This window comes from Tachysurus fulvidraco, chromosome 8 (genome assembly GCF_022655615.1).
Source record: "Tachysurus fulvidraco isolate hzauxx_2018 chromosome 8, HZAU_PFXX_2.0, whole genome shotgun sequence".
NCBI classification, from domain to species: domain Eukaryota; kingdom Metazoa; phylum Chordata; class Actinopteri; order Siluriformes; family Bagridae; genus Tachysurus; species Tachysurus fulvidraco.
This window is the reverse complement of record NC_062525.1, coordinates 17581930-17591420: the sequence shown is the minus strand read 5'-3', so window position 1 is coordinate 17591420 and position 9491 is coordinate 17581930. Positions and strand designations below refer to the sequence as shown.

Here is a 9491-nt window from a genome sequence, read left to right as displayed (position 1 = left end):
ATTTTTTAAATGTTAATATGCATACGAGTTTTTCACACGCATACACGTTGATCCTTCTGTCATTGTGAAGTTGAATCAGAAGCAGGTTTTGATAGGGTGCCTGTTAATTGCGCATGCGCATTGGTAAATCCTTCGCGATTGTTCATTGCCACGTGTGGAAATTTTATAGGTGAGGTATAATTTTACTGAAAAATTTGTGATGAAACAATTACGCTTATATCCATAACGGCAAAATTAGCGAAGGGAAAGTTTTTCACAGCGTGTTATAGGGTGAAAATGCTATTTGACAGACACGAAGCCAGCCGAATCGTTTTACGTTGTATTTTCTTTTTCCTTATTAGCTGCTAATCTTTGCTAGGTTTCTAGAAGTTTCTGTGTTCGCGCTAATAGTTATTTTATTTCCATAAAATAAAGCGTGTTCGAGCACATTTTAATGTCGTTTGTCAAAACTGATGTGTTTTAAACGTTTAATTTATAATTGGAGTTGTTTACAGGCTGAATGAGCGGCTTTAGGTGGCTTTCGGTGTTAATTTAACCGTTAATTAGCTAAATTAGCTTCGAGAAGCTCGTAGATAATTTAGCTACAATCAAGACGGTCAAATTGAACACTTCACATATTTGCTTAATTATGCATTATTACTATTACTATATATTTTCTAATCATACAAAAAAAGCAAAGTACTTGTTTAAGACTTTTCTAGTAAGTATTGATTCAGTGACTTCTCGGTGGGTTTAATAATTTGGCTCATTGTGCAGTAGATTAATCTCATAGAAGACACGAGATGGATGCAAAATAAACGCATTGCCAATATTCGTTAATGAAAATGTCACCATATTTTGTTATACTTTCCAACTTTACGTAATGAAAGTGTAAATAAAATGATTCATATAATATATATTCCAATTTGAGGTGTGTGGGGTGGGGATTAGTGGTTATAGGCATAGTTCCTGAAACTTATATTGTTCTGTACAGAGTAGTGACCAAAGTACAGGATGAACCGTGCCTTTTCTCCATCACTGGTCAGGCCAACCATGCCTTTGAGAAGACCTGCAGATTGTGTGACCCCTGTAATTAGCAACCAAGGTGCTGCAAAACTGTGTAATTGTTGCAGTAAGCAAGGTAGATGGTAGACTTTTCTACTTCAAAAAAAGTATGTACAAATCTTATTATGGGGGTGTATATGTCTGAATCACTACGCTAATGCATTTAATCCTAGGTAATCTCAGGTGCACAAACTGCAAAAGGATTTGCTACTGCTCTGAAGCTTGTCAGACACAGGACTGGAAGGCCCATCGTCATATTTGTAAACTTATTGCTCAAGAAAGCACTGCAAGGTAGTACAATCTAGAATATAGTGCTGTTGATATGATTTTAAAAATTTTTTATTCTGTATATAATTATATTTTGTTGTGTTGTATCAGCAAGAAAGCAACGGAGTCCCTGGCGTTGCCTTGTGAAGATGGACCTAGTGTTTTAGAATCCAAAGTACTTTCTCTTTCAGTTTCTCATTACATTACCTTGTTAAGAATCTAAACATATATGTGAATGCCTTATTGCATGGAGCTATATCATTTTTATTTATTTATTTTGCCAGATGAACGATAGTCATGTGGTTAAAACAAACAGAGTTTATCTTCGTGATTTACGCAAGAACAACCTCTCTAAAGGAGATGAATTCCAAGTAGGTTTTTCATTTTGTCTTCTGTATCTTCCTGTGCTGTTTGCTGTGTTTCTGATCGATTCTTGCATTCAGGGGGCTGTGGTGGAAATGCAGAGTCCTGGGAAGTTCTTCATCCACATCCAGTCAGTGGAAATGGTTGAGACCATAAAGAACATCACTCTAAATCTACAGAAGGCCTATGGTGGTTCACTTTTGTCTGAGTACAAGCCTGAAATTGGGGAGATATGTGCTGTGAAATTCTCTGTTGATCAGGTAAATCATTAGAGCTTTTAATAGTTCATATTAAGTTCATATTTATTCAGATTGTAAGGTTTTAAAATCAAAAGTGCATCTGTTCGATTTCCTTCAAACCCCACAATGGTACAGTTTTTGTAAACTTATAAAAACAAGAGATTATTTGAAGCCATATTTTGGTCAGATAATCTAGATGTTTGGAGCATGTTGGATGTTCATAGTATTGGCAAGGTTTCTGTATAAACACTGGTTATATTTATTTCTGATTTTATTTACTTCATTTCAGAATTGGTATCGGGGTGAAATAGAGTTTGTTGATTTGACTCTCAACACTGCCAAAGTGCTTTACATAGACTTTGGAAATGAAGAGGAGGTCAAATTTGACCAGATATGCCCCCTGTCAGCACGTATTGATGCTGCACCCCCATGTGTAGGTTATTCTGCCTGTCTGATAGCATGGATTCTTTAATTGATTGTGTGATAACTGTGATCATTCCAGCTGCTGTAATGGCTAACAATTATGTCTTATGAACTAATTGTTGCAGGCGCTACAGTGTTGTGTTGCTGGAGTAACCGCAATCACAAGCAGTTGGACAGCCGAATGTTGTATTGCATTGAGGCAGCTGGTTGCTGGAAAGAGTCTGACTTTCACTGTGGTCGATGTTCTGAGCACTAGCTCTGTGTTTGCTGTAGATGCGCCCCTGTCCCTGCTTGGTAGAATAAAAACATTTCGCATGAAATATAAGCACATGGGTTTAATAATCAATTAAATAATTATGTGGCAAAATGGCAGCATTCTTAACCATGGGTTTTAATTTGCCCACAGGTAAGAATATGAGTACTTTCCTAATTGATCAGGGCTATGCATTCAAGGACAGCACTTCCACAAAGCCACACATCAAGCAAGATATCAGTGAGTTATTTGTAAAGAATCCTGACTTAAGTGGTTTGTTAATGTATTTATTCTTTCATTCAGTGTCATTTTGTTCTTTTTTTTTTTTTTAAAGATTCTATAATGACTGCATCATTTGAAATCTTCAAGCGTTTGTCTGATGGGAAAAATGAGAACACTGAGGCACAGCCACCTGAGCCCTTGAGTCAAGACGTTGGAGATAAGTTCACAGCTATAGTCACACATCTACAGTCCCCATCAGAGATCATCTGCCAGAAGCTAGAAAATGCCAGTAAGAACACACTATCACTATCTCAGTTTAACCAGTTAGAGGCATATGAGCCAGTGAGAGCCTTTTAAACAAATTTGAAGTACTGTAAAAATAGAATAACTCTAAACATTAACATTATTATATGCCATCATGTGTTGGTTGTTGTCATGGTTTTCTTTTGTAGGTGTTCTTCAGCAGTTACAAAAGAGTTTGGGAGAATTGTGTACCAAGACTCAGGCCAGTGAAAACTTTCGACCTGCTCCTGGAACTGTCTGCTGTTCTCTTTTCTCAGGTGAGGCTGAACTTTTAAAGGACTTATAAGGTTATTGTGACCTTGTAGTGACTGCTATTTAGTAATATACATATTATTTTTTTATGTCTCTTTACAGAGGACAATCAGTGGTATAGGGCTAAAGTCTTGGCGTATTCCTCAGAGGATCGTGTGTGCGTGGGTTACATAGACTTCGGGAATTCAGAAGAGGTGTTATTGAATCAGTTGCGTCCTATCAATATGGATCTCTTAGCTTTGTCTTCTCAGGCAATCCCATGTGCCCTGGCAGGTAAAACACAACATTTTGGTACTTTCTAATTGTGCTTTGTGTCAGATAGCTAATAAAATTTTAATTTGAACAAAGAAAAGTTATTTGAAGTAAATCAGTGTGTTATAGATGTTGACAACACGTTAGCATTTAGTAGTCATCCCGCAAATAAATAAAAACTTCATAATTGATTACATTTTAATTTTTGTCCAGCACTTTTAACAATGGACATTGTCTCACAAAGATCAATCTAATACAAAAAAAATCAAGATTAATGTTAGACTTTAATTTTAAATGTGTTTGTATTTATCCCTAATGAGCAAGCCTGAGGTGACTGGCAAGGAAAAACTCCCTTAATTGATTATTAATTAATAATATTTAATGTATTTTTAACTGTATTTTTTTGTTGTTGTTTCTAGGTATTATGCCCACTTCAGAGGAATGGTCAGTGGAGACAATAGTTACACTGAAACAACTTGTCTGTAACCGCTTCATCCGTGTGGAGATTCTTGGAGAGCGAGATGGAACAGCTTTAGTCTCAATGGTTGTTGAGTCCAGTGATCCTCAGACTAATGTAGCTGAGCTGCTGGTTGCTACAGGTCATGCTTCTGCTGGAACTATGGAGACAAAAAAAGAGAAAGCATGCAAAAGTCCTGGTAAGTCTAAAGAATATATTCCTGTCTTATACAAGGTAGATTATGGAACTGCACATAGACACAATATTCGGAGTAAATGATTGTGTAGAGTAACACTATCTCTCTCTAAAATTAGGTTTGGAATGTGAATAACTAATCAGAACGCTAATGAGTGCATACTTTGGAATGCTTTATTAATTTAAACAAGTAATTTTTTCCATTACAATTCTAATTTTTCTTTCAATCCTGAGCAATGCTTATAAGAAACATTTTTAGACAGTTAGGATGAATAAAGAGCTCAACTTTTTAGAAGCATATTTTGTTGGACTATCCTGCGCATAATGCCCACAGAAGGTTATTTTATGAGGCCAATTCATTTAAAGAGCTATTTTACAAGGTCTTATCAGAAAAAGTTTTATAGTTTGTCATATATTAATGTAAAAAATTTAATTTAAGTTGTCTATATTTGTCTATATTTATTTCTTTGATTTTAGGTTATTTTAGTTCTTATTAACCGTTCTTGCGATGAAGATATCCTCAGTAGCTGACATGGCAGTAAATTATAGCAACTATCTATCTTAACTTTTTAGTTTAAAAATGAGCTCTTGTAATACTTTATTGTGATTATGTATTACACAATGGTTTATTCTACTGGCAGATGATCCTGAAGACAAATTGGAGTGGTCTTGTTCAGAACTCCCCACCGATGGCCAAAAGGTGGTGCTAGTGATCAGTGTACTGGATAATCCTGGACAATTTTACTGCTATAATTACAGTGCAGATGGTATTGTTCTCTCTGTCTGCATATTGTTTTGAAAAGCATTGATACCGTTTTGACTATTTTGAATATTTAAACTTGTGTGTATGACAGTCATGCAGACCCTGGCAGAATTGTCCACCGCTCTGATGAAGCACTGTGAGGCTGATGGGACTCCTTTCAACCCTGTTGTTGGAAAACCCTGTTGTGCTCGATTCAGTGGTCAGACACATGTCTCTCTTCGTTATTTTTTGCAATATGTGGATTTTTTTCCCCTGTTAAGTTAAAAAAAAAAAAAACCAACAACTACTATTATTATTTTGCTTGCCTAAGTACCACGAGTAAATGTAAATTTCAACTCCATTTGCTCCTTTATGCTTTTCTGTTTATCCATCAGATGGGAGCTGGTACAGGGGCATTCTTCAGGGCCTTGAAGGAGATGGAACTGCCAAAGTGTTCTTTGTAGATTATGGGAACACTTGTAAAGTACAATCAGCCCATCTAAAAGCCATCAAACCTAGCCTCCTCAAACATCCTTTTCAGGCCATATGTTGTTCTCTTGCAGGTATATCTTGTTTGATGTGTGTCCGTTTGCATGATATAAGCTTGTATCTGACTTACTGATTGAACCAGAGCAAAATAAACTTGGGTGTTGCATGGCAGGCTTATGTATTGCTTAGTTAAATATTGGTCTTGTTTTGCCTAACCACATTTCCTGTAGGACTTGAACCTGTAGGAGAGGAGTGGAGTAAAGATGCAGTGCAGAAGTTCCATAATCTGTGTTTGGGGAAGCAACTCACTGGCAAAGTGGTATCTGTCACTGAGAAAGGTTATGGAGTGGAGCTGGAGTGTAGCGGTGACAACGTTGCTGCAGTACTCATTGCAGAAAAGCTTGCGCAACCTTCGGGACAGGAGAACAAGCCTAATTCACAAGCAGCCACATTCAATGAAACTGCAGAAGCATCTTCTGCACCGGTGACTGCTGAGAATCACATGTGTGCTAAGCAGCCAGTTAAACCCACTGGACAAAAAGCTGCCACAGCTCAGACTGACGCATCAAGTGAATGCAAGTTCATGAACACTTTGTCTGTATTATGTGAATTTCTCCAGATAAATTATATAAAATTGCATTCACGCTTCACCAATATCGTTACTTTACTATTAAATGTTACATTTATAAATAATTTTGATTATAGACTGGTTATACTTGATTCTTCTATTATTCATCTGTTCACCTTTTACATAGCTGCTTCATTTCCTCTGGACTGGAAGACCGTGGAGTTGCCTCACAGTGAGACTTTCCAGCCTAAGGTTGCAGCAGTGACCAGCCCAAGTCTCTTCTATGTGGTGAATCCTAGAGAGGGTGTGAAATTTTCAATATTTGAATAAAAAATATCAATTTATTAACCTTTTTTTGTTTAATATAAATAATTGGCATCAGTGATCAGTATCAACGAAGTTTTCAAATTTAACAAAACTATATACTTATTATGCTTATATATATATATATATATATATATATATATATATATATATATATATATTAATGTATTATTACACAGTGAACATAGAGAAGTTGCAGTGTGTTATGACGGATGTGATGAAGTATTGCAGCAAACAGACCCTGCCCAACCAAAGCATGCCTTTACCTGGAGCAGCCTGCTGTGCTCAGTTTTCAGGTCACACACACACACTGAAATGTCAAACAAAACAGTCATTCTAAAAAGAATCTACTAACAAACACCCTGAGACATGCAAATGCTAAATGCAGTTATTATACACCGTGTAACTGTATCCAGTTGCTTTTAAGTGATGCAGTCTGCAGAAATATTTCTTCAAAGCTTTGAAGTAACACTTTTTTCCATAATCATGAGTGATGTCTTAGGAATAGACCTTTTTTGTGTAATAAAGAAAGATTTACTATTAAAACACCAGGTGACACTCAGGAAAGAAGTGTAAAACTACAGTGGTAGAATTCTGGATAAAGCCAATAATTCCATGTCTGTCCTAAAATAATAGCATGCTTCCTTTGCTCTTAAATCAGTATGTAGGGAGGAATTTTGGCTCAAATGCTAAAGCATAAGTTTTAAGTTTGGTTTTATTTGGCATTGGCTAATTTCACAGAATAGTGACTGTAAAGCTATCTTAGACCATCAGTGTTTAGTTTGCTTTTAATTTATTCCAAAATTGTAATTATACCTTTTTTTTAAATGTTTGTTAATTAGGTGATAAAAATTGGTACAGAGCTGTTGTGTTGGAAGCTACAAGCAAATACGCAGTTGTGATTTATGCAGACTATGGGAACATTGAGAAGGTTTCCATCTCCAGCCTTCTGCCAATCCCGAAGGCACTTCTGCAGCACCCCTTTCAAATAGCTAGATGTGCTCTTTCAGGTAGGATAGCCTGTCTTTTTTTTGTTGTTGTTGTTGTCGTCAATCAGGGCACACACTTCCTGAAATCCATAATGTTGCTAAAAAGGTATCGCAAGTTCCTTGTAAATTTCTTTTTCCAGGTAATGAACAGTTTCCAACTGTGTGGCCTCCTGAGGTCCTGGAGCTTTTTGGTATACAGATGAGTGGCAAAGTACTGGCCTCTGTGGATCATTTTGATGGCACCTTTAACCTGCTAAATGTTACCAAGCCCAAAGCCCAAGGAGGCGGCAGCAGCATCAACTCTATTATTGTTGATGCACTGAAGAAATCTGGCAAGTCTAGCACACAATCACTGACTCAAGACACACAGGCCCAGGGATATGAGCAGACACAGGCTGGTGTTTCATCGTCTGCCTCAGCTCATAATTTACCTACAGAAACTGTGAATCCCAAACCTCAAAGTCTCAAAAAAGGTACATATCTAGTCACTTATTGATGCCTGCTTTACAGAGAATCACTAGGAATTTGTGTTTCTTTAAAAATTCACCAGCATCTCCTGACTCTGGCCAATTATCATGTGTTCTCTTAAAAAGCTTCTCAGCTGGATTATCATGTTAAATTCCACAACAAAGTCAACACAATGCAGATATCATCTACTATTAACAAACTTTTTACTGTATCAGATAACAAATAATTACCTAATCCCTTCAGGAAGGGGAAAAAGGTCACTGGTTATAGTATCAATTGCCAAACAGCTTTCTTAGTTTACTCTTTGCCTGCTCTCATCTAACATTATAGAGTTGGACTTGTTGACATTCTACAGCTAAAGTAACTTCTCTGTGCTGTCTAATACCCTGGAAGGCTGATCAGAAAGTGAATAAACAATTATGATTTTATTAAAATTCAGTTTGTTACTGGTCATTTAAGATGTCTGATCAAAATGGAAACACATTGTTGCTTTAGTGCACAGGTGCCGTTCGATCTGTAATTTTACCCCCTTCGGCATGAAGCTGTTTTTATTTTATTTATTTATTTATTTATTTATTTATTTATTTATTTATTTATTTTTTAAAGCTAGGCAATGTTAATGTTGTCATCACTTACAGAAGTGTGATTGAAATTTTGTTGTTTTGTTTGTTTGTCTGATTTTAGAAAATACAAAGACAACGATTGCCAGCACAGAAAGGGGTGATCCAAAGACCCCTCCAGATTCAACAGCTACCAATAATGGTGGGTTTCAGTGACAACCTGAGGACTTACTAACTGTGGTAGATTGTTGGTTTAGGATATTTGGCATGAAAGTGATTGGTTTCTTCTGCATTTAATAATGTTGCTCACTTTGCAACCTTCATACTGTTGTTTTTTTTATATTATTATTTCCTAGTTTATTTATTTATTTATTTTTGCAGCTTCTGCTTCATGCTGTTGTGTGACCCTTGAGAAGAAGGTGAAAACTGTTATTTTTATTTATTTATTTTAAACCAATTGCCTTGTAAAAATTTTAATTTCTTCCTTTTCTTATTTTCCCCCAGATTGACAAAATTGAGGATTTGCTCCTTCTTCTTGTGAAGCAAACGGGTGGAAGACCAAAGTAACTTATGTAAATTATGCCTGTGTTTATACAGTTTAAGCCATTTATAGTTTGTTGTAAGCAAATGTTTACTATTTCATTTTTTTTTTTTTTACTGTATCTTATCTACAGTAGAAATTTCTACATGACTGTGTTGCATTATGTAAAATGATCAATAAGACACTAGGTGCATTTGGAGCCTTATTTTATGTTACTAAACGTTAGTAAAAGACATCGTGTGAGTGTAGAGCAGATTCTAACAGACAGTCAGTCTTTGGTCCCAATACAGATTTCATTGCTGCTTGTGTGCTGTTTCTCATTTATCTTTATTGTTGTATTTTTGTTTTAGTATAATAATTTTGCCTAATCATAAAAATTCTCATTGTTCAAACACTTGTTCACTAGCCTTGGCTTTTAGTTACAGTTTTAATAAAGCTATTTGCATTGTTTTTGTTTCGGTGTTTCTTCTGCATTAAAGCTGTACAATTTTGAGATTTAATATTGTAATTAATAATGAAAAACCGATGTTTAATATATAG

At 35.9% G+C, this 9491-nt stretch overlaps 1 protein-coding gene across 5 annotated transcripts; it reads left to right on the top strand.

Moving 5' to 3' along the window:
- The first annotated feature begins 14 nt into the window (after nt 1-14).
- On the top strand, nt 15-9401 carry tdrd1 (tudor domain containing 1). 5 transcript variants are annotated; one of them, XM_027140362.2, is made up of 24 exons: nt 15-169; nt 974-1120; nt 1218-1335; nt 1423-1486; nt 1596-1682; nt 1755-1934; nt 2203-2346; nt 2462-2630; nt 2743-2829; nt 2924-3100; nt 3264-3371; nt 3469-3639; nt 4038-4274; nt 4912-5037; nt 5125-5232; nt 5408-5575; nt 5732-6070; nt 6257-6373; nt 6573-6689; nt 7236-7403; nt 7523-7855; nt 8535-8612; nt 8792-8829; nt 8915-9401. In XM_027140362.2, exons 2-24 carry the CDS (start codon nt 994-996, stop codon nt 8975-8977), a joined length of 3324 nt encoding a protein of 1107 aa, XP_026996163.2. In that variant the 5' UTR covers nt 15-169; nt 974-993; the 3' UTR covers nt 8978-9401. The 5 variants fall into 5 exon arrangements, with proteins under 5 accessions (XP_026996163.2, XP_026996161.2, XP_026996164.2 ...); XM_027140360.2 differs by having other exon boundaries at nt 5732-6076; XM_047816926.1 differs by lacking the exon at nt 15-169 and adding an exon at nt 560-700 and having other exon boundaries at nt 5732-6076.
- The last annotated feature ends 90 nt before the right edge of the window (nt 9402-9491 follow it).